Source organism: Sceloporus occidentalis, unplaced genomic scaffold, assembly GCF_023333645.1.
Source record: "Sceloporus occidentalis isolate IW3139 unplaced genomic scaffold, rSceOcc1.0.p SCAF_21, whole genome shotgun sequence".
Classification (NCBI taxonomy): Eukaryota; Metazoa; Chordata; class Lepidosauria; order Squamata; family Phrynosomatidae; genus Sceloporus; species Sceloporus occidentalis.
In genome coordinates, this window is record NW_028317001.1 from 2,347,898 (window position 1) to 2,372,011 (window position 24,114).

Below are 24,114 nucleotides of genomic sequence, written 5' to 3' on the forward strand. Positions count from 1 at the left end.
GTCGATGCAGTTTGGAATTGCATTGGCACTTTTGGCCGCCACAACGCACGGCGTGACTCATGTTTAGCATGAGTCAGTACTTTGGAGATGAGTTTAAGACAGCGATGTATATTTAAGCTTATTAAATAAGACGGAGAGTAGGATGGAGGGGAAATGGATGGTTATTTCTAGGTAAAATATCCCTGTAATGGGAAAAATTGATTCATCTCGGTGACTCTAGGAAGCCTAGGAATGGCTCTTTAAAAATATCACCATAATAGGGACAGTCCATTAAAAACCGAGACTCTCCACTTGCTCCCCCTCAAATGTTTTTAAAAAGATTAGAGAGTCTGACCTCTTTTCCTTTTAAATAAAATATGTTATGCAATCTTTCTGTAATAAGCCGGACAGGGAAGAAGCTGGAAGGAAGAAAAGCAACTCATGCGAAATGTGGTGAGGATACAAATTCTGCAGATATTGTAGCATCTATGCCCAAAATCACCAAAGGAAGGCCAATAGAGAGGAGGGTGAACCTCTCCGCACCCCAAAGAAGTCCAATCCAGTTCTTTGTTCCCCAGATGTCAGCCAAAGCAAAGTTTTGGCAAAGGGCCCTGCTTTCCCTGTGAGGCAGGAACAGAGACAAAGTCCAGTTTTCCGGCGAGGGCTGGACGATTCGCAGCGAGGATGAAAGACAGAGAGAGGCCCCGGGTGGACTTTGCTTCTGACCGTTGGCTGGGCTCCTTGAGGACGGGAACAGGCAGCCATGGCGGACCCTGAGAAAGGCATCTCCGGAGGGTGCTACGATGCCATCGTCCTCGGAGCCGGCATCCAGGGCACCTTCGCCGCCTATCACCTGGCCAAGCGACAAAAGAAGACGCTGCTCCTGGAGCAGGTAGGCATTTCTCTTCCGATCACCTTCCAACACCTTCAATAGAACCATATCCTAATAAGAATAATAGGATAAAACAATTGCAGTATTCTTGGCAGCATAGGCTTTGGTCTCCTTATGGTAAAAGCATCTGAAGACTGAGGGTTGCATAGGGGGGTTCAGTCCCCTCTCTCGACTTCTCCTTCCCTTTCCTTCCCTCTTGCAGTTCCTCCTCCCTCACAGCAGAGGCAGCTCTCACGGTCTGAGCCGCATCATCCGCAGCGCCTACCCGCAGGACTATTACATGGCCATGATGGTAGAGTCTTTCCACCTCTGGGCACAGCTGGAGGCCGAGACGGGCACCAAACTCTACAGGTGAGAGACACGCTGGGGCTGTGGGATGCCCCCTTGCTAACCGCAGTGGCGAATCTGCTCTGGATTGAGTCTGAACTTTAAAGAACCATCTGTCAATGGGGATGCTTTGATGGAGAGTTCCTGCATGGCAGAATGGGGTTGGACTGGATGGCCCTTGAGGTCTCTTCCAACTCTATGATTCTATGAACCAGTCAACGTTGGTGAACCCCATCCAAGCAGGTTCAGCACTCGAACCATTACCCCGCCGCATGTGTTACTACTCCTTGGCTCCAAGTCAACTCCAATTTATAGCAGCCCTCTCCTAAGATTTTCAGGGTTTCTTCAAAGGAGGTTTTCTGTGGGCTTCCTCTGAGGATGAGAGAGTGTGACTTGCCCAGGAAGGTGGGGATTTGGACCCAGGTCTCCTGGAGTCCTAGTCCAAAACCTGTATTACTACACTCGGTTGTCTCTCAGGAAACATTTCCCAGAGGAGGCTTTCCTTTGATTTACTTGAAGCCATCCTGTGGGTTTCCATGGCTGGATGCCGATTCGAATTCTCATCTCAGAGAATCCCAATGGACGCCGCACTGAGTTGCTGTGGTTTAAGTCATGCCTGCTCCACCCGCTGTACCATGCCACCCTGTTTCCAAAACAGTGGTATTTTTTCCCTTAGCAGAGGCACACTCGGGAGACAGATTCTCCCTGTAATTTATGTGACTCCATAAAGGAAGCGCCATTAAGGAAATGCGCATCTAAATGATTTTTCATCTTGCCAGGGTCAGGCATAATAGAGCCATCCATCTTGTTAGCAAGGAGACGGGCAAACGGAGACGGGGCGCTATTGCGGGACTGCCTGGCAGCCCCGGTTTTCGTGGGACAAGGTCAAACCACTGGACCATCCAGCCTCTGGCGTTGTCTGCTCTGACCAGGCTGAGAGTTTGATCTCTTGATCCTTTTGGGGTAAGAAAGGCCCAGAGGGGTGCATCTGCATTGTGGAAGTAAGGCAGTTTGACATCACTTTCAATGCTGTGGCTTCATTCTATGGAATCCTGAGATGTGTAGGTTTGCCAGGTCTTTGGTCTTCTTCTCAACCTGGGAGTTCCTGCATGCCAGGCAGTTTGAGTATTTCGTCCTCAGCCTCAAACGCTGAGCTTCTCCAGCATTTCTTCCACCAAAAAACCAACCCCCTGAAACTCTCCCCTACAGACCGACCCCTCTGTGGGTTCTGGGCTGCCAAGAAAACCCTGAGTTCCAAAGCTACCGGAAGACCATGGAGCGCCACCGTGTGCCAAGCGAGGCCTTGGGTGCCGAGGCCTTTGCGCAAAGGTTCCCTGGCTTCCACCTCTGCGGAGGGGAGATGGCCGTGTCGGACTGCACCGCAGGGGTCTTGTGCCCTGACAAGGCCCTTCAAGTTCTCCAGGTAAGGCAGACATGCTGGGGGCAGGCGGAGGGTGCAAGATCCACTCCCAGTTCTTCCTCCCTCTTCCTGACTTTCCATTTTGTTTTCCTTACCCCTTCCTTCTTTCCTTCTTTCCTTCCTTCCTTCCTTCGTATTATTGCCTGAAGAAGAAAAGCCACCATCTTGGGGGGAGAGAGGCAGGCAAGCTCCAACTGCCTGCCTGTAAGAAGAAAAGCCCTCCTTCCGACCACCATCTTGGGGAGAGAGAGGCTAGGGCCTGAAAGACTAAGAGCCCTCTTCCGACCACCATCTTGAGGGGGAGAGAGGCTTGTTATGTTTTATTTTGACTTTGTATTGTACTTCCTGTTGTACACTGCTTTGATCTAATTTGGAAAAGCGGTATATAAATAAACATCATTATTATTATTATTATTATTATTATTATTATTATTATTATTATTATTATTGCGTTCCTATTCCTTCCTGCCATCCATCCATCCATCCATCCATCCATCCATCCATCCTTTTCCTTCTTTCCTTCTTTCATATTATTGCCTTTCTATTCTTTCCATCCATCCATCCAGCCAGCCAGCCAGCCAGCCACCCATCCATCCTTTTCCTTCCTGAGATGTTGCTGTCCCTCAAGGGTCCTTGGAGCCCCTTTCTCTGGGGGAGACCCTCCATGCCACTTGTTGGCGCATGCGCCCAGGAGGTGGCATCGGCCTCAGGCCCTCGTGTGGGCTTTGGTTTCCTACGGCTTCCCCTTCCTTGCCAGCCACTCTGCCCCAAGGCTTTCGGAGCAGCCAACAGAATAAATAACAACACAACACATCCCCCCCACCCCTCGCTGAGTCAGATCCAAAAACAGAGCCATAAAACAGCAAAGATTTCCCCGCTCTCTTTTCCTTTTCTTAAATGAAAAGCCGAGCAGCAAAACGTTTCGGCAAACAAAATGCAATGCTATAAAATCGGAGGGAAGGCAGCGCTGGTCGCGTCCAAAGGGCCCAGTGAAAATAACCATAAAAAAAACACACCGCCACGTCTTTCCTTTTTTATGGGCTTGATGGCAAAGCCGTTAAAAGTGAGTTCGGCAATCTTTTTGGGAGTTGCAAGTGGGCTTTATCTCACTCTTTGGGTTAAGCCGCTTTCCCTTGACAATTTGGGGATGATGGAGCTCCCTGTTCTTGACTATATATATCCCACAGCAATGTCCCATAGCTGTGCCAACCAGGAATGTGCCTGCATGCCTTTGGTTGCAAAGGCTCCTGTCCTGGGCCTTCAGCCCCTACTAAGTCTCAGGCAAAGCTGAGAACAACCGCAATAATGTCACAACTAGACAAAGTGTGAGATTATTGATTAATTATTAATGGATTATAGATTAGTTAAATGATAGAGGGCATGCCACAAACCCCCCAAATTTCACTCAGAACCCTACCCATTAATTCCGGGGAGGATGCAAGATTTGTTAAACACACAGCAGCGGCGACTTCGATGTTGGAGCGAAGGGAGGCAGTCATCCACTCTGTCTTTCAGTCCAAACTGTAGAGGAGCCAACCAAGTTGCCTGAACTCAGTGCCCGAATTAGGATGGCGCCTTTAAAATGAAAATGAAATTGACTTTTAAAGGTCAGACTAAGATGCTGAAGTTTGGGACCCATCAGCCACCGCCAGGAGTTTAACCCAAATTCCCCCCTTTTTCTACCTGCCCCCCAAAATTAAATTCTAGGACCAGTTCCAGTGCAACGGAGGGACTGTGCGTGACGGAGAGAAGGTGCTCAGGATTGTCCCTGGGACCGTGGTCACCGTGATAACCCAGAAAAGAGAGTACCAGGCAAAAAGCCTAGTGGTCACAGCCGGAGCGTGGACCGGCCCACTCCTGGCTCCTCTAGGGCTCCACCTGCCTCTCCAGGTAAGTTGGGTCAGTTGGAAGGGTATCACTGTGTCCAATGCCCATATCCTTGAAAGCAATCTAGATCAATGATGGTCAAGAGGGCAAAGGTTATCATTGAGGAGGAAAGCACAAGCTAAGAGAGGCTGCTGCGCTTTGCTTTCGTCTTCAGTGGCATCTCATACACTGGCATCTCACGGGCCTGGCTTTCTTTCCTCTTCCCAGCCCTTGCGCATCACTATCTGCTACTGGAAGGAAAACAGTCCTGGGACCCTTGAAAAACTTCCTTGTTTCATTGGCATCAATCTCAATGGAGACAAGCACCACATTTATGGGTTGTCCGCCGGCGACTACCCAGGCCTTGTCAAGGTGAGAGGGAAACGCCAGGCAGAGGGCATGAGAGGAGGCACACCAGGATTGGAGACTGAGGGATGGAGGAGGAAAGGTTTTAAGTAGCGTGGTGGCATCATTCCTTTCTTTCTCACCAAGTTCTCCACAACAACAGGGCCGTATTGAGCATGAGTGAGGTGCCAAGTGCCAACCTTAGGCAAGCGATGGGATGGATGGGAGACCTTTGCACTTTGCATCTCCATAGCTAATGCTGAGGAAAGAGGCCACCGCCATTTTGGGAATGGGAAAAAACTGTTTTGTTCTTTATTTCCTGCCCCCCAAAGTCAGCATCCCAGTCCTCACTGCTTCTGAGCAAAGGGAAATAGGTGCACACTGCGTACTTTAATCCCATTTAAATGGCCACAGCTACATCCCGTACAATCCTGGGATTTGGTGTTTAGAGACAATTCTCAGCCAGAGAGCTCCAGGGCTGCAAACTACAAATCCCAGGGTCCCATAGGATTTTGCAGTGGGAAAGACAACACCAAAAAATGGCTTCATTCGTGACAAATCAGACCCACACTGCCAACCTTAGTTCAATATGACCAACACTGGCTGGCAGCAGTTCTTTCTCCAAAGCTTTACCTGGTGAGATTTGGCCTGAAAAGCCAAAGCTCTACCCACTGAGCTCCAGCCTGACTTTCTGCTGCCCTCCCTAGATTTGCTACCATCATGGCAACCCAGTGGATCCCGACTCGCCGGACCGGCTGAACCAAAGCTCGCTTCCCATCCCCGACGTTCAGATCCTGCGGGATTTTGTGAGCAAGTACCTGCCGGGGCTGGATCCTGAACCTGCTTTGCAGGAACGCTGCTTGTATACAGTAAGGAGTGGGCGACCCATAGAATTCAATGGGGTGGGAAGGCACAGCACAGGCCAGTGGGGTTAGGTCTCCTTTTCCTTCTGCTGAGTTGACCGATTGCAAACTACTTTTGCAGCAATTGGAGTGAGTCAAGGATGAAGGAGGAGGCGGAGAGTGAAACTGGGAAATTGTAAAGGTAGCCAGAAAAGTGGGACAGCAGAGGATGAATTGGACTGTCCCTGTCAAATTGGGGCACAGCATTGTCCAAAGAGAGCTCTGCAATGCCTAGATACTCGAACACAATCTGAATAATTGATGGTCAAGAGGGCAAAGGTTATCAGTGAGGAGGAAAGCACAAGCTTGGTGCGGCGACTGCAGTTTGCTTTTGCCAGAGCCGACTGGGAAGGTCAAGATTTGGCCCCTTTCTTTTTCCTCGGCCCAAAGTCAGGGAAACCTGGCCATTCCTGCCCCAGAAGGGCTTGTTTGCCTTTGCAACGTTTGCCGATCTAAAGGAGGAGGGCTTCTTCACCTGTCGGATGCCCGCCTGCCAACGTCGCTGCCGCAAGCAAGCAAGCAAAAGCGGGGAGATGTTGCCCTCCCTTTCGCCTCCTCCTCTTCTTCCTCCTCTTCGAAAGCTGATTGAGAGGAGCTCCAGTCAGAGCTGATGAAAGAACTACTTCTCCAAAAGAGGTCTAATTAACTTACGGACCCCGATTCTACCAGATGAAGTGATTGCCAGGGTGCTTTTGAAAGAGAGAAAAGGCTGGAGCGGGAAAAAGAGAGGGATAAATGTAGAACGCAGACAGGGGAGGGCTTTGATTTGCAACCAAGCGCTGAGCTGCTCAACGGAGCCTCCATATCCAAGAGGAGGTCTACCTTTCAATACTGGGAAGGAAAGAGGAATATGTTTAGAAAGTGCCCACTCAAATGCTGTTTTGGATGATTTGGAAGTAAAGAGAATTGTGGGTCCCCCCCCCCCCAGAAACAAGAAGTAAATTAAGGCGTATTTTTGGGCAACGCTATTATCTGGGCGATCCAGACTCTTGACTCTAGTGGGCATAAAATGCCACTTTCTCTCCAAATCTGCGCTGCAAAAATAATCCAGTTTGCCGTCACTTCAACTGCCACGGCTCAATGCTATGAAGTTCTGGGAATTGTAGTTTGTTGTAGAACCAGAGCTCTCTATTTAGGAGGTTAAATGTCATACCCATAAAACTATAGTTCCCAGAAATCTGTAGCACTGAACTGTGGCAGCTAAAATAGTGCCAAACTGGGTTGTTTCTGCAGTGTGGCTGTAGCCCCCCGAGAATCTGATTTCATCCTGTGCTCGTCTATTGACATCTGTCTGTCTTTTTAAATCTGTGAATAGCAGAAGGAAAACGAACAGATGATAACGATGGGAAATGAATCTTTTTCTTTGCTTTTTCACTTTTTATATACTATATAATCACACCAGAACACTCCAGATGAGGACTTTGTGTTAGACCACCATCCACGTTTCAGAAACATTGTCATCGGGGCCGGGTTTTCAGGTAAGTGCAGGTGCGGAGAGAAGGAAAGAGTGGGCATTGCGTTTACCTGCTTCCCATTTTAAGCCTTCTGTCGCTTCTTATAGGTCACGGGTTCAAGTTTGGCCCGGTTGTTGGAAAGATCCTTTGCCAGCTGAGTCTGGGGGAGACGCCGTCCTACGATTTGGCCCCGTTTCGGATCAGCCGGTTCCTGGGATGACCAAAGTCCACCTTGTAATGCTTGAAGAAGCCATGGGACCTTGACTAAGCGGAAGAGAAATTTCACCTTGATTTGGATCAGCTCCTTTGGCAAAGATTTCTCTTAATTTCAAAATAAAATAAACTGCGAATAACTGTGCTTGGTACTTAATGCCTGGCGCTTAAAGGCAACCTATGTCCCCTGGTCTTAGATTCTGGCCTGGAAACCTCAGGGATTAGGGTGATTCTTTGCAATCCTATTTGTACGGTGGCAACTCTGGAGTTGGGATCATCCCCTCCAAAGTGCTCCCACCGTCCTCCTTTACCACCAACTCAAAAGAGGGCAATAAACTCAGCCAAGACATCGTTTAACATTCAGATTCATTAAGGAGAGCCGAGAGAAGGAGTCGAGGTCTGATGAGCGGAGCTCTTCTCCATCTCCCAGCCACCCACCCACCGGCTCAGCCCCCCAATGCACACTCCACAGAGCCAGGCGAAATGTTTTAAAGTTAAATGTGCCATTTTATGATCATTAGATAGCTTAGCTTAATAGAGGCGCATTACTGCCACGCTGGCTTTATGGTTCCAGGCCAGAGCAAGAGAGCCCCTGTGCCGGAGCGCAAAGCCTGGTGCAAAGGAACTTGGGCAAGCTATGCCAGGGAAGAGTTCACAATGCCACAAGGGCTGCTACCGGGCATGCGAGAATGCCACATCCTTCTAGGATTGCACCAGTGTATGGATGAGAGAATGCCACATCCTTCTAGGGTTGCACAAGTGTATGGATAAGAGAATGCCACATCCTTCTAGGGTTGCACAAGTGTATGGATAAGAGAATGCCACATCCTTCTAGGGTTGCACAAGTGTATGGATGAGAGAATGCCACATCCTTGTAGGGTTGCACAAGTGTATGGATGAGAGAATGCCACATCCTTGCAGGGTTTGCACAAGTGTATGGATAAGAGAATGCCACATCCTTGCAGGGTTTGCACAAGTGTATGGATGAGAGAATGCCACATCCTTCTAGGGTTGCACAAGTGTATGGATGAGAGAATGCCACATCCTTCTAGGGTTGCACAAGTGGATGGATGAGAGAATGCCACATCCTTCTAGGGTTGCACAAATGGATGGATGAGAGAATGCCACATCCTTCTAGGGTTGCACAAGTGGATGGATGAGAGAATGCCACATCCTTCTAGGGTTGCACAAGTGGATGGATGAGAGAATGCCACATCCTTCTAGGGTTGCACAAATGGATGGATGAGAGAATGCCACATCCTTCTAGGGTTGCACAAGTGGATGGATGAGAGAATGCCACATCCTTCTAGGGTTGCACAAATGGATGGATGAGAGAATGCCACATCCTTCTAGGGTTGCACAAGTGGATGGATGAGAGAATGCCACATCCTTCTAGGGTTGCACAAGTGGATGGATGAGAGAATGCCACATCCTTCTAGGGTTGCACAAGTGGATGGATGAGAGAATGCCACATCCTTCTAGGGTTGCACAAGTGTATGGATGAGAGAATGCCACATCCTTCCAGGGTTGCATGACTCCATGCATGTGAGAATGCCACCACCTTCTGTTTGAGAAGTAAGAGGGAAACTCAGCCAATGGGTTTGTTCCCAGAGCAAGGTGAGATGGAGGGATGATTCCTCCTCACCCAGGGAAATGGGAAAAGGAACATTTAATCTAGCCTAATTGCTTCCAGCCAGAAACTGGATGCAAAGCAGCACGGAGGGTGAGCCCTGGCAAGGAGAGAAGGAGCCAGCTGGCAAAGAAAATGCCTAGTGCCTCTGGAGAGCCTTTGCAAGCTGCAGCAACCAACCAACCAAACCTTTGCAAATTGTAACTGGGGAAGCTGGAGATTTGCACACAGGCCTTTCCTCTTGGCTGGAGCCGAGTCCCCCCAAACCGGAGGATTTGCACCCTTGTCTCTTGCTTGGAGATGATGCATGGAAACAGGAGACTCGGGGACAGATCTGGCAATGCACGAGGGAGAGGAGGGGAGTTTGGAAACCCTTGTCTCAAAATGTCATTCCAAGCAAATGTAGAGGCAAATGTGGCAGAGATTTGAAGGACGGGGGTAGCTTTCTCTCCGTCATGCACCCCAAACCCTGTCGGGAGGAGAACAGCTTCTGTCTCCATCTCTTCCTACCCAGCCCAACACTTAAAGCAAGATTAGGTCAGTAAAAGAGCCGAAAGGGGAGGAAATCCTCTGGACCAGTTCTTTTTTGGGGCTTCTCATGGACGGAGGGGGCGGATGGGGTCAGCCTCTGTGTGTGTGAGCAAGGGGGTCTTGAATCATTTATAGGCCTTAATAAATATGCAGATGAGGAGCGGGGAATGGGAGCCCTCGAGCGCTTTCATTAATTATTGAAAGTTATGGAAATGGGAAGGCGCCCAGCTCCTTTGCATAAGCCCCATCCCGGGCACTGTGCCAGGGGAGACAAATGCCTTCTCACACCCCTTCCGAACACACAAACGCACGCGCACCAGCACACATACACACACACACACATCTCCCCTTCCAACGTGAGGTTGGACGGTTCGAACTGGAGGGAGGCAATGGTGAAACTCACCTTTCCCTTAGCACTAGACATAAGATCGGTTCGGCCCTGGGATCAACGGCTTGGAGACACGTTGGCATTTTCTTCTCTGGACGTCCGATGAATAGATGACCTCTGGGGGAACCTTCTTCAGTTCTCTCATTCTGGACATCAGCATGACAATTGCTGGGCTTCAGACCTCACCATCTCTCAGCATAGCTAAGGCTAATGGCAGTTGCAGTCCTGTCCTCTATTGCTGCTCTAGAAGGTAAAACCCAAACCGGTGCATTTAAATAAATACATACGATAAAACTAAACATGAGGAAGAACTTGTGGACAGTGAGTACGCAGAAAGAGACACCTTTGAAGGTGGTGGATTCTCCTCCACCAAAGGTTTTTTTAAACAGTTGGCCTACCTCGAAGGGGGGTTGGATTGGATGACCGCTGGATAACCCTTCCCAGCCTATGATTCTTACGATTTGGAGGGCCACGGTTGCCTTCTTCTCTGGCAACCTTTCCTAACAGCCTCCGAAATACGCTAAAATCTCCTTTGCCTAACCCTCGGGAGTTTGCTTGTTCTCGATACTTTTAAGCCTTCTGCTCGGTTTCTCTTTGGAGACCAAGAGGGAGAGAAGCTCCTCTTTTAAATGTGAAAATCCAGTTGGTTTGGGGCCAATTAACAACTGCAGAAAAGACGGGTTCCATGAAAAATAAATAAATCCTAGTCTCAAAACATTGCATTTGTCAATTAGCAAACAAGGATGGCAAGGTCTCTCCAAAACAGCTGCTGCTATTTTTGCCTCCGGCGGGAAGAAGCAGAAACTGGTTCCAGGAGATGCTATCAACGCAAGAGAAGGATGGCACACCTTTACAAATAAACAGGGCTGGTTTTAATCCGAAGTCTAAAGTCTGGACCGCCACCGACTGCATAGTAGGGTGTCGGATAATTCCTCCCAAACTTTGGTCCTCCAGGTGTTTTGGACTTCAGCTCCCAGAGTCCCCAGCAATTCTGGGAGCAGAAGTCCAAGACCCCTGGAAGGTCCAAGTTTGGGCACCACTTGGAGCAATGGTTGCCCAACTTTGGTCCTTTAGATAGTTTGGACTGCAGAAGTCCTGCTGAGCTGGGTTAATGTTCAGGGATTCTGGGGGCTGAAGTCCAAAACCCCTGGAAGACCGGGGTTTGAGAGCTTGGATGAAAAGGCAGAGTGAATTCACCCTCCTATTGATAGTAGGGCCAGCATCCATCGATGCTTCCTGGGCCTTGGGTTTTCCATATAGACACCAGGAATCCTTTCCAGAATGGAGCTTTAAGGAGGAAGAGATGGAAGCATCTCTGGGAAAACACAGCGTTTGCTTTAATGACACGCTGCCGCTGCCGCTGCCACTCTTGAGCGGATTACGGCGCTGCGCAACCAAGCAGGTGGGGAGAGCCCAGGGCTGCCGAGCGCTACAGCCCTTGCCATCTGTTCCAAACAAGCCAGGATTTGTGGCCTACATCCTCCCCAATGCAAAACAATCCCTGCCTCCTCTGTGTCCGAGGAGAGAAAGACACCCTGGGGAGGCAGAAACGAAAGAGCAAGGCAGGCCTGTGGGCCAGAGGGGACCTGGAATGAAAAATCTCCGCCTGGAAGCTAAGCATCGTGTTGCTGTTGGACTACAACTCCCAGCAGCCCCAGCCGGCTGGGAGTTGCAACCCGACAGCATCTGGAGATCACAGGATCAACATCCCTGGTTTTGGGGTTGCAGCAAAGGGTCAGTCACCAAGACCCAGATAACGGGATGTTTACGGGAACCGTGCCCATGTCTGGGCCAGATTTTAAAATGCTGGTTATTTCGAGTCCTACATTAGTTTAGGGCCCAGATTATTTGAAAGATGGTATCAAATGGGACTTGATTTGGCATTCTGGAACCAAACCCCAGTGGAGACCAAGGCCCCCCCGTAAGAGTTATTTAATTCTTTTAAAACTTTTGTAAAAATAAGATTCTACCTAAACGTTAGGAAGGACTTACTGACTTGACCAGACTGCCTTGGACGATGGATGCTCCTTCTTTGGAAAGATTGGATGGGCATCTTTTAGGAACGCTTTGGCTGGTTGGTTGGTTGGTTGGTTGGTTGGCATTCTTGCATGGCGGGAGGGTTAGATTCAATGGCCCTTGGGGTCCCTTGTGGCTCTAAGTTGCTACGATTCTGTGGGCCAGCTTGCAGGGACTCAGTTTTCCTCTGCAAAAGGTATGGCTCTTGCATGGCTCCTGCCCCCTTCATAGCTAAGAGATGCTGCCCAGTGGTCACCGGAGGTCACAAATCACCCTCCTAAAGGGCAGCGGATTGCGCTAGCTCCAGTTTGGCCCAAGTCCACGGGCAGAGATTGAGGAAAAGAGAGCGAGCGAGCGAGCGTGTGGTTAAAAAAAATTCAGGACAGAGTCCAGGTTGCTCACATCAAAACGGTCCGTGATCCGGAAGGAGAAGGGAAGCCGCTGGAGGCAGGAACCTGCCAGGCCAGGTTAGGGAGACTCGCTCGGCACAGAGAGCCAGCCACGTGTGCGGTTTCAGACGTGGCGCCCGCGGCCCAGATTCCCTTCCCAAAGCGAGACGTGGCTTTGCTAGCCCTGCGGCTGTTCCCTGCCTTTGTCAGAACCAATAGCAGTGTTTTAAAAAAGAGCAAATTGGTGCGTTGGTGAGGGGATGGCATAAATATTGGGGAAATGCCAGCTCCAATGCCTCGGTTATCCCCTTGAAAAGTAAGTATGAAAAGTAATGTGGAAGCATTAACTTGTTTCGCCGGCACCATCGCTTTGCTTCCCTTCATTTCATTTGTTTTGGAAAGCAATTTCCTCCGGCGCTCGTTGCTAAATTAACAAGAGCAACACGCCGCATGGCAATTATTACGCTCCTTCGTACGTCTCTTTTCCAAGCTCTGCTCCTGGTTGCAGACGCTGGATCACAGACATCGATGTCCGTCAGAGATGTCACTTTGGTTCCCACACTCACGTCTCTAAAGTTTGGACTAAAACCCGGGGCAGCTCCATTGCCTTTCCCTTTCATGGGGCACTGACCGACCTGGCACCTCGCTCCAAGAAGAGGCGACAAGGACTACCAGCTGTAAATGACATTTATTTTCTTATTTAAAGTTGACAGACGGATGGAAGGGGTTGAAAAAGAAAGAGGAACGAAAACCAAACGCACAACAGAAGTAGTGCAAAACAAAGAGGAAATATATTATAAACCAAACCCAGATGAAGGGAGAGACACTCGCTTTCCTCCTCCTTCTGACTCTGCCCCTCAAGAATTATTGACTCCAGCTTGGTATCCCTTAGCAAGGGTTTGTGGAAGTGCTCGCGGTGCGGTATTTTGTGGGGGAACAGGAAAGGCACCTCGCCAAAACGTGAGGTGGATCTGGTGTGTTTTTGAGAGAAGCCGAACAATTTGGGCACCGGGAGAAAAGAAAATTTCTTTGGATGTCAGCCCAAGCAGCAAGCAGCAAAATGCTTTTCTCATCCCGATCCAGAAAACAAGAAAAGATCAAGCAAAAAGGTGTGTGTTATGCAGCCATTTTGGATAACCGGACAATCCTATGAGCGGAAAGAAAGATGGGGTCCACATTTGGACCTCAGGTGTGATGCGAAGAGAGCAGGGCAACGTGTGCGTGGTTAATGGCAGAAGTTGGGGAGAAAGGGGATCATTTGCTCCCGGGATTTCCTTTAAAAGGATAAAAATTTAAAAACAAGAAGTATCAGTGGAGACGCGGCGCCTCGAAGGGCTTTGGGCAGAAACCAAGTGCAAGAAAAGGAAGTGGGACCGGAAACGAGGCGGCGTGCAGTGTGTGCAACCGTGCAGCGCATGAACGTAAAGCGTGCTTGTGCTCGACGACTCAGCCGTCCGAATGTACAAGTGCTCGCAGGGAAGGGATGGACCTGTTTCCCAGATAACGGGGCATGAAGGGAGGGGAGATTAAGAATGTATGCGTCTATGCAAACACACACCAATTTTTGGCTCAAGTTAAAAGAAAATGCTTCAAACCTCGGAGGGAGTGGCTTTCCATGGGGTATCAGAAGGGACATAAGTTATGATGCAAGATGGGGGCAGGCACTGCGGAGGGAAACCCCCTCCGACACAGAGACACACACAAGATGGACAAACCCAAAAGAGGAGTCCGGCTTCCCCCGCCATCCACCAAACAGGGGCAGGAGAGCAAAATCTGTCCAGCGCACAGAGTCCAAAATCCCCCCTAGTCAAGGGCCTTGTGGAGTCTTCGTCCCCTTCCATGCCACCAAAAGGACAGCGGTCCCACCTCAGCCCTGGTGAAGAGACAGACACCAACAGTGCGCTCGGCTGAGATCCTAAAGAAGAATGTGCGCTGTGCCCAGTGTGTGTCCAGCCGTGGCTTGGAAGAGGAGGAGGGCGCACTGCCTGCCTGCTGGTTGCATTTCCATGGGGGGCTACGCCGTGGTTTCCGCCGGTCTGCTCTCCGAATCGCTGTCGCTCAGGTAACTCCGGGAGGAATACTTGGACCTGGGAGCGCCGTCAAAGATCTCCCGCTCCTCGTCAGATTTGTCGTAGGGAAACGATTTCCGGTAGGAGGGAGGGCTGCAGTAACAAGAAAGAAAGAGAGGGACAGAGAAAGAGAGAGAGATTACTAGAGGCCATATCCTCTACAGGACATCAGCATGCACCTTTTGGGACACACGGAGGTTCAAGACTCTTTCTCGTTTTTCAAAAAGTAAACCCGCTTTCATGCCATCCACAGGTGGGCACCGCAAACGGCATGCACAGATGGGCAAGAGGTCTCAATAGTGCTACCTGTGAAAGCAGCCTTTGCGCCTGGGTCATCCTTCGTTCTGGTACAGCAGCAGAAGAGTATTAATATATATGGGGAAAGGTTTGGCACTCCTGAGCTCATGCTGTGCCAGTAAGTCCCCTTGAACTATCAGCCTACCTAGATCTCTTCAGATGCTGGAAGCACTGTTTGCCACTAATTCTGAGACCAAAGGCATCCAAACTTCTGGACACTTGGAACTCAGACCTTACTACTCTTCTGCCTCTCTTCGTTTTCTCAGCTACTGACGGAGTCCTGGCTTCTTTACCTCTAGACGGCTAAGGATCCTTGCGGCTTCTCTCTTACTTCTCCTGTTCCTTGTCCTCTCCTCCATTTCTGGAATCTTATTCTGAAATCTGAACTACTCAAAAGCCAAAATTGTGAGCGGCGGAGACAGTGACACCTTTGCTTTCTGAGGGTTCAATGGATACAAACTTTGTTTCATGCACAAAATGATTTAAAATAGATATATTATATAAAATGACCTTCAGGCTACCTGTATAACAAGGACTATACTAAACATAAATGAATTTCTGTATTTAGACTCCCCTCTCCAAGATATCTTGTTGTGTGTATTCTAAAATCCAAAACAAACAAACAAATAAATAAATAATCAGAAATCCAAAACCGCTTTTCAAAAAGAGAGTGGTGGCAGGAGGCCTCCATGTCTCCATCTGGGTTCCAGCTCGCCTTGGAGAAGGGTTAAGCCAACTACTGCTCTGCTTTCCTGAGAGCTCATTATTCGTCTTTATTCCTTTTTCGTATCCTCCAACACTTCCAGGGCATTCGGTGGTGATTTACTCTCCCCCATAGTTAGCAGAGCTAAGCAAATAATCTGTGGCAAATCAGGCATTTGTTGGAAATTTCACCCCTATCTGTTGCAAGCTACGCTTGAAGGGAAGAAAAGAGTGAAGATGGGGGAGAAGGAGGAGGAGGAGGAATACATTTGCAAATGTGCTCATTATGTGCAGCCATTTGCAAACTCCCTCCCAGAACATGGAGGGACAATTTGCCAGTGGGCCCACACAACTGAGCTTCACAAACACACAACCAGACCTGCCTCCGTAAACACCAAGTATGTTATGTCCTTTGCAGAGCCGTCAAGTCGAAGCTGAGGATCGGAAGCAATTTTTGGTGGAGTTGTTGGAGTCGATAAAAAAATATGTGCTCTGGCTTCAAAATAAAAACTCAGCACATTCAATGCCTAGTTTGTTGCATATTTACCTTCGTAGGCATTTAGGAACGTTCTCTTGTTCAGAAATTTAATCAAATAAATGCATAAAGGCATTCCTGGATGGCAGGGGGCTGGATTTTATGGCTCTTGAGGTCTCTTCCAACTCTATGATTCTATGGTTTTATGTTTGATCCACCTGATCATCCTGTTGATTTGTGTGGCGGTGATGTGCTACTTGTGCTACTACTGTTCTACTTCAGCAAACTTGGTTTTACTAATGAATAGGCATTTGCCATTTATGAAAGAGTCAGAGTCGGAGAGTAGGAAAATAGAGGAGTTGGAGGTCTGGCGTACCAACTCTGGAGCCCTGGTCCTCAGCAATAGCATTCTTTGGCTTCACTTATAAAAGCTGGGCCGGAGAAAGACACCAATGTGCGTCTAAGCCCTTCGACGACCCGAGTGCATGGCTGGGAATCCATCTCTTTACTTTTGCAATGGCTCCCAGCAAGGTGAGGCTCTAGGCTAAGCTGCAGCCAAATCGCTAGGGGATCCAAGCAGATCTAGCTATCACCTCTCAAGCTCTGGGAATTTGGGCCTTGCAGCTTTCCAGATTTAGGGCTCATGCAAATAGAGGAGGGAGACTCCTCTCTGCATCTGTTCTGTGATCAGAAAAAGAGTGCACACTATCATCATCATCATCATCATCATCATCATCATCATCATCATCAATGCTGCTTTTCTCCAAACATAGGGACTCACTAGAAAATATGAGCCCATGGCCAGCAGGCATCTCCCACAATCCAGGGCAAAGGAGGATGCAAAAGAGAAGACGCCATTGCCCATGGTGTTTAAAGGCTTGTCTCTCGGTGAGAAGACACTGTGCTCCCTTCAAGAAAACCAGCAACGGATTACATTCCTCAGTCAAAGAATTCCTGGGCCCTTTCGGTGGTGTTCAAAGAGGGGAAAAATTAGGCAAGAATATTTCATGAGAAAACAACGCTGCCACCAAGGAAGCCAGGCTGAACCACAAAACCCAATTAAAACCAGTCCGTTCCAGGTGGCAGGATGCCTGGGCAAAACCAGGCAAGCGAATGGCTTCTCGCACAGGGCTCCAAAGAGACTGAGCCAAGTTCTGCAGGGAAGGCTCTCCAAACGCGAGGCTTTTATCGCATTTTAGAGATGATGGCAGCATAGAGAGAGAAAGAGGAACAGGCAGGGGAGGAAACAGGGTTTTTTGCATACCTAAGGTGTCTCATGTTATCTTTAGTGTATAAAAGAAAAAAGGACCATGAAGCATAGAAAGACTCTGAGACTCCAGGGAGGCACTACCAGACAGAGCAGGCAATGCCAAGATAGATAGGCACATGGCACGACTTATCTGAGGCACCTATTTATGCTCCCTATGTATTCAACATCCACTTCTGGCACTGGTAGGGTAAGTGAGGGCTCCAGACTGGCACAGCCTGGGCACAAACTCTCCCACTGCCTGCTATGGCATCCTCAATGGCACAACGCTGTCTGCTGATGCCTCCCAGGTCCCTGGCTTGGCATTGCAACCGAGTCAAAAAATAAAAGGAGTGTGCTTGGAGCACTCTCAGGGACCCTCCGCTCTCTCCTATGCATCTGAGGAAGCAGGCTCAGGTCTACAGACGCTCATGCTCCCAAACTCTCCCTTTCAGTGAGTCTCAAAGGTGCGGCAAGATCCCTTTGCAAGCTGATTTTCCAGCCTAACACGGCTAGGCCTTTGGAATCTGGATTAAGAAATGGCTTTCCCCCACAGTGTCTTCCTCACAGTCCCATTCTCTCGCTTACACAGAGACATAGACATAGGCATAAGAACTGGGGAAAGATAATGTTGCATGTGTGCGAAGACACGCAAAGCCATCTCTCCCAGCTCTGCAACACCTTCCACCTTCCATCGCAGAGTGCCTTGCAACCAACGCGTCCCCCGTTCCCTCTCCTCCGCCTTCCTCTTGCGTTTGCTCAAACCCAATCTCACCCCTCCTGGCTCCATTTCTGTTATGTCAGCTGGAGCGTTAAGTGCATTAAGAAATCTAAAGCACAACATTCCCCCAGCTGCAGAAGGCTGCTACAGCAATTGAACAGTTTAAAAAGAAATTGCCCTAAAACACATACACGTACACTCCGTCCTTCCCCAATTGTTCTCCTATCCGGGGCTGTCGGAAACCATTTAATACGTAAATATAAATATAGATAGATGGATAGACAGACAGATAGACTTGGGGAGGGGAGGTATAGACGCATGCACATACACGCAGAGAGAGGAGTACACAGCCACACATTTTGCCTCTCCTGCAGTTGTGTCTCCTACTACTTTGCTGCAAAATCAACCCGAGTGATTCTGTCCGCCCCCTTTCCATGCGCCTGTCACCCGCCTCTCTCTTGTCATGTTGGCAACGTGGGCAAACAAAGGGCTTCAGATGTGGGCTGGACCAGCTGCCAACCGAGGCAGGCAGTGCCTCGCCAGGGAGGGCTCAGCTATGTTGAACTCGGCACCATGAAATGGAGGAATTGTGTGGAGGAAGGGTTTACTTTCTGGCATGGATGGAAAAAGTCTTCATACATACCCTGAAAAGGTTCAAAAAAGATGTTTCTTGCGTGTCAACGAGAATCCTGTGATGAAAACAACACAACTCAGCAAATGAAACCAAGTGACCGACTAAACTCTCCATTCTTCTCTGTCTGGTCTCGCCATCCTATGCCAGTGTGGTGCATAACAAACACACTCCAAAAGAGTGCCACCATCACGATTTGCGTTGTTTGTCCAAGATTGCACACAAAGATTGCTGTGAGGCCTGGAGGTTGTCAAGGCTCAGGCAGGTTGAAAGGCAACACTTGGTTCGGTGGTTATGGGACTCTGGAGAGAAACTGGCTTTAAAGGAAAGAAGTGGGAAGTGGGGGTCCTTGGCAAAGTTTACTAATCCTGCAGCCAGTTTTGCATTCTGGGCTGCTTCTGCTGCCACACAAACCTGTAATGCACACACCTTGGGTAGTTTGCTTACCAGCTTGTGCCATCCAAGAAACAATCCCCAAGTGGGCAGTTGACTCACCATGGCTTTTGCAAGAGGAGCAAAAAGTGGGCAGTTTCCAGAAACTAATGCCAACCTGCCACTGGAGTGGATTTGGAAGTAACGCATTAGAAAAGCAGGCAAGAGCCTGGTGTAGAAGGACGGAGGCTCCTTCTGGAGCTGGTATTCCCCTTTCTTTCCGTCATTATCATTCCTTTTTTAAAAAAAACAAACCAGGAGCGCAAACATCCATCTCTGCGCCTGGCAGCAACTAATCTCCCGGCTGCATATGGGAGAGGGCAGAGGTACACCGGAGCCCATTAATTGTGCGGGAAATAAATACAGCCAGTTTTGAAACAGCCCTGGAGAGGATTAAGGCATCTCAGTGTCCCATTCCTTGCTGCAGCTAATCCTTGGGGGAGCGAGGGAACAGAGCGATAGGCGAGGCGGGCCTTTGGTTGGATCCTGAGGGGCTCTTCTTGGGAAGACGCAAGCAAAGAAGGAAAAAAGAGAAAGGAGTAAACAGCAGTATAATCGCCAGATTGATGGAAGTCCTGGTGCCATTCCATTCTGCTCACCTGGAGGAATCCTGGGTCCATTTATGGGCACCAGAATTCAACGATACGGACAAGTCGGAGTATGTCCAGAGGAGGTGATGGAAATGATGGAAGGTCTGGAAACCAAGCCTTGTGATGAATGACTTAAGAAGCTGGGATATTTATGCAACCACCTTCAAATATCTGAAGGGACGTTAAAGAGAAGACGGAGTCATCTTGTTTTTTGCTGCTCCAGAACACAAATGGGTCCAAATGACAAGAAAAGAGATTCTACCTGAACATTAGGAAGAACTTCTTGGCTGTAAGAGTTGTGCTGAAGCCTCCTTCTTTGGAGGCCTTTAGACAGAGGTTATGTGGGCATCTTTCAAGCATGGCATCATTGTGACGTCCAGCATGGCAGGGGGCTGGATTAGGTGGCCCCTGGGGTCCCTTCCAACTCTAAGCCTCTACAATGATTTCATCCTTGCAAGTGAGGATGAATAATTTCCAGTTTTCTCCCCATTGGGGATTTTTCCATACGTCTGTGCAGTTATCATCTAGTATTCGCACATTCCGAAAGGGATGTCATTTTATACTGAAGTGACAATCACAGTTTAGGGGTAAAACTCAGTGTCCCCAGGTAAGCACTGGTAGGTTTTTCTTTGTACAAGATTGCAGATTTGCACACAGAAAAATAAACCTTGCATTGAAAGACCCACATGGCTATCTGGACATGATGGTTTCCATGCAAAGGACTGTCACAGAAAGAACCTATGTCTATTTCCAAATAAGAATGTAAGAATGCCAGGCAAACGTGGCACAAAATTCTTGCCCCTTTGTTATTCTTCCTGACTATTAAAGGAAGCCATTTTCTCCAGAAATTTGACCCTGCCACATTACACTGGCATTTGATACTCAAACTCTGGTGGACACTCTGAGATTGTCCAGTTTTAGCTATGTATAAATCAAAGGAATTAGTAAAGATGGAAAAGAGGCTTCTTTTGCAAATGCACACCACACACACACATGCTTCAGCCTCAGTTTTCCTAGACAAAGGAACATGCAGGAAAATTAGAGGAGAATTGCTTAAAAAGAGAACTGCTAACATTGTCGCCCAGCCAAGCAATCTGTCGCCAGCTCAGGACTGCAAATGGCGGTTGAGGGTGCTGCCCTTGGAAGTGGGTACAGCTTGCACATCTTGGCATCTTTGATGCCACAGTGGCTGGGAATAAAACCTAACCCCTACAGCAGGGGTGGCCAACTTGTGGTCCTAACCCTAGGACAGCTGCCTTCCGGAGCCATTTACAGCAGCCATCTGTAGCTACCTGTTGAAGAAAGAGTCTGGGAGGGCGACGTTAGTTACTGGAGACACACGGTTATGCATTGGGTCAGTCCACAAAATCTGGGCAAGTCATCCATCCATTGCTCACATGCAGGAGGAAAGGCATCCATCAACTTCTTCCCAGTTTGGTCAGTTGGATGTTCCTCAGTCTGGGTGAAGGACCAAACTGGCCTCCTACCCTACCCTCCTTCCCTCCTTCCCCTGTGGTTAGAGGTTAGTCGAGAACACCGTGCACACACTCCATGCCACCTGCCTTAGTCGCTCTCCGGCCGGTACAGGTACTTCATCATGAGGCTGTCCACCTGCTTTTTGCGTTGCTTCTCCTCCTTCTTGAGCTGCTTGCTTGACTTCCCAGCTTCTGGTCCGTCTTTGGGAGCTCCAGGGTCCTCCCCTTCCAAGGCCCGCTTGGGGCCCTTCTTAATGCTGGAGTTGCTGCGGTACGAGACAGTGGAACCCGAGGAGGACTCAGAGGAAGACCCAGACCGATGCTGCTGCTTCTTCTTTTTGGATTTCTTCTTGGACTTCTTGGAGTGTTTTCGGGAGCTCTTCCTTTGCCGCTCGGGAGAAGAAGAGGAGGAGGAAGAAGAGTCGCTGGAGGAACTGTTACTCCTCCTCTTGCCCTTTGTGTTGTGAGGCCTGGAGAAATCCATAGCCGAGGCCGACCGGCGAAGGCTGCTGGCCGCATGCTCACTTGTCTCCAACAGAGCGGCACTTCTGGAGCTCCGGATGCTCCTTCGGTCATCTTCCTCTGAGTCAGGATCCAGGCTGGAGCGCTTGAACTTGACAGGCTTGTAGTTAAGCACCTCGTGGATGGCGGCCTCCAGGTCCGGGTCAAAGTAGCTGCGGTGGCCGACGGGGCGGATGTCGGGGTCTTCTTCCCGTGGTTCCTCCGAGGCAGAGGTCCGAGGGCGAGGGGGCACAGAGAGGCTGCGGGAGAGCGAGTGCTGGCTGTAGAGGGACCGGGAGTCGCTCAGGGCCAGACTGGCCGTGTCGTCGGGTTGAGAGTGGCCCAGGGAGAGGCGTGAGCTTGGGCGGCTGTAGGAAGGGCTGAGGTCGTCCAGGCGGGAAGCACTTCGCCGCAGACTGCCTGGGCTGGAGAGGGCGAAGCTGAGGGACGACCGGGCATCGTCTTCCCGGGGCTCCAAGCCACCACACCAGGAGGCCCCACCATGACTGACCGGAACCGAGAGGACGGAGGACCTATCGAACTCTGCTGCCGAGATGGACCAGCGCTTCTCCAGGCCCTGGTGGAGGTGGCTGCCAGTCTCGGAGAAGGACTGGGAGAGGACCGAGCTCCTCCCGTTCATTTCGTCTCCCCCTGACTTCTTCCACGAGGCAACGGAGCCCCCCTCGTCCAAGCTGCCCGTGACGGAGCTGTGTTTGGCCTTGCGGAAGGAGCGGTCGGGGGAGGCCGGGCGCTCACTCAGCGTCGAGAAGAGAGTCTCCTCGTCCCCTTTGCCCCCAATGGAGTCCTTGAGGTTGCCACGTTTTCTGTAGCTCAGGGAACTCATGACGGAGGCTGGCCTGGTCTCCTCTGCCTCCTTGGCCTCTTTGCTTGCCAAGTTCAGGCCAGGCCTGACAGAGGCCAGAGAGAAGGAGAGGCCATAATAGGTTGAGGAAGGAAAGAAAGGAGAGAAAGACAGAGCAGATAAATCCAAGAAGTTGTGAGTGTGGGGGTTGCGAGTGTGTATGAGAGACAAAAGGCCCAAAGGAACAGTGTGAGAAAGTGCGCTTATGTGTAAGAGAGAGAGAGAGGGCAAAGAAGCAGTGTGACAGAAGGTGTGCGCATGTGTATATGTTTGTGCGAAGCAGTGTACAATTCAAGGCCTTGTTCTACACACTGCTTTTCCACCCCTGTTCCCAAAGAAAGGGGGGGGGGAGAATGCTGGCATTGATTTCAATTTATTTTGTTGTCAACTACCTGGAGAACACGGGCATCACAAAAACAGAGGGGAGGGAATGAAAATTATTTAAAAAGGGGGGAGGGAGCGTGAGCATTATCTTCCCTGACAAAATGTTCTACATCCATGCCGAGGAATAAATTAAACCAATTAAGAGCATGCCTCAGATCTCCCCCCCCCGGCTTGGCGCTCACGTGAACATTATGGAGATGGGGGGGGAGAAGGAAGAAGGAGGGAAGGGGACTGCGTTCCCCCCTTTTCCAGCACTTGAGTGAGAAACAGCTTTGATACCAAATGAAATCTCTCCTCCTCGCTAAGCAGGGATGGTTGGGGGAAAGGCAAAGAGGAAAGGGGAGCTGGCGCCATTCCCGTAGCACATTGTGCCCAAAAGTGGTGCCAGCGAGGTCCTTGGCAACAACACAGACACACACACACAAGCCACACGCTGCCTCTCCTTCCAAGGTGCACAACATGCACTTGAGAGAGCAGGTGGCTATGGGTGGGTGTGATGGCAATGGTGGCTCGGCTTACCCGGCGGCGGCGGCAGCAGTGGCGCCATCAGCCTTGAGCCTGCCATGCACCAACGCCGCCGTTGCCGCTGCAGTGCTGCTGGTTGCCATGGCAACAGGTGTCCTATAAATAGCCCCGTGTCTGGTTCCTGGTCACTTTCAAAGGATGGTGAGGGAAGGAAGGAAGGAAGGAAGGAAGGAAGGAAGGAAGGAAGGAAGGAAGGTGGGTGGGTGGGTGGGTGGCAACAAGGCAACCTCTGCCCAGGAGTTTCCTTCTTGGACTCCTGGGTGGCAGATGGTGTATGGCCCTTCTGGGAAAAGGCTGGGATCTGCCTTCCAAGTCATAGAATAACAAAATGGGAAGGAAAGGGATAATGACAGCAGCATGGCTTCATCTTGGGCTCTCCGGCACAGGATCCCACAGAAGGAAGGAAAGGAAAGAGGGAGGGTGTTTTGGAATGGCCCTCCAACACAGTGGCTACCTGGATGCATCTCCCCACTGCTCTGTATGCAACCCCCTGTGCAAGGTCTTGTCATACTTTGGGGGACCTAACCAAGACATGAAGGCTGGCTCTTCACAGCTACCACTGACCCGTCAGACCTCTGCTCTGGTACCTGGCAAATCCAAGGATACTTTCCACCAACGGAAATGGGGTGGCACTCCCAAAGCCAAGGGGAATATCCCAGCTGGCCCTCCTCACCTGCCGCTCTTCAAGCTGCCATCCTCAGAGACCGTTTTGGAAGAGCCTTTGTTCTTACACAGCCATGACTTCACGCCGTCCACGCGATCCTCCAGCTCCGAATCAGCATCTGAGTCTCCATCGCTGGAAGAGGGGGGAGCGACAGAGAGATTAGAGCACCATCTTCCTGCTTTCCGGGG

General features: G+C 50.0%; 2 protein-coding genes across 11 annotated transcripts in view; one reads left to right on the forward strand and one right to left on the reverse strand.

Annotated features, from left to right (window-relative positions):
- Positions 1-296: 296 nt before the first annotated feature.
- Positions 297-7,534, forward strand: LOC149301390 (peroxisomal sarcosine oxidase-like). The gene is given in 8 exon segments (XM_089484156.1): positions 297-871; positions 1,074-1,222; positions 2,408-2,621; positions 4,326-4,508; positions 4,713-4,856; positions 5,537-5,698; positions 7,134-7,209; positions 7,293-7,534. Coding segments are annotated over 8 exon segments (1,188 nt in total). The 5' UTR covers positions 297-742; the 3' UTR covers positions 7,424-7,534.
- Positions 7,535-13,024: 5,490 nt separating this feature from the next.
- Positions 13,025-24,114, reverse strand: part of MYO18A (myosin XVIIIA) — a 101,648-nt gene continuing 90,558 nt past the window's right edge. For 7 of the 10 annotated variants that reach the window (XM_089483960.1, XM_089483954.1, XM_089483952.1 and 4 more), the window contains 2 exons: positions 23,936-24,058; positions 21,050-22,399 (listed from right to left, as the gene is read on the reverse strand). In XM_089483960.1, coding sequence (XP_089340086.1) covers positions 21,079-22,399; positions 23,936-24,058 — 1,444 coding nt within the window. In that variant the 3' untranslated portion in view covers positions 21,050-21,078. Of the gene's footprint in view, positions 14,515-21,049; positions 22,400-23,935; positions 24,059-24,114 lie in introns of those variants that run through there. The other 3 variants (XM_089483961.1, XM_089483959.1, XM_089483958.1) reach the window with 1 other exon arrangement.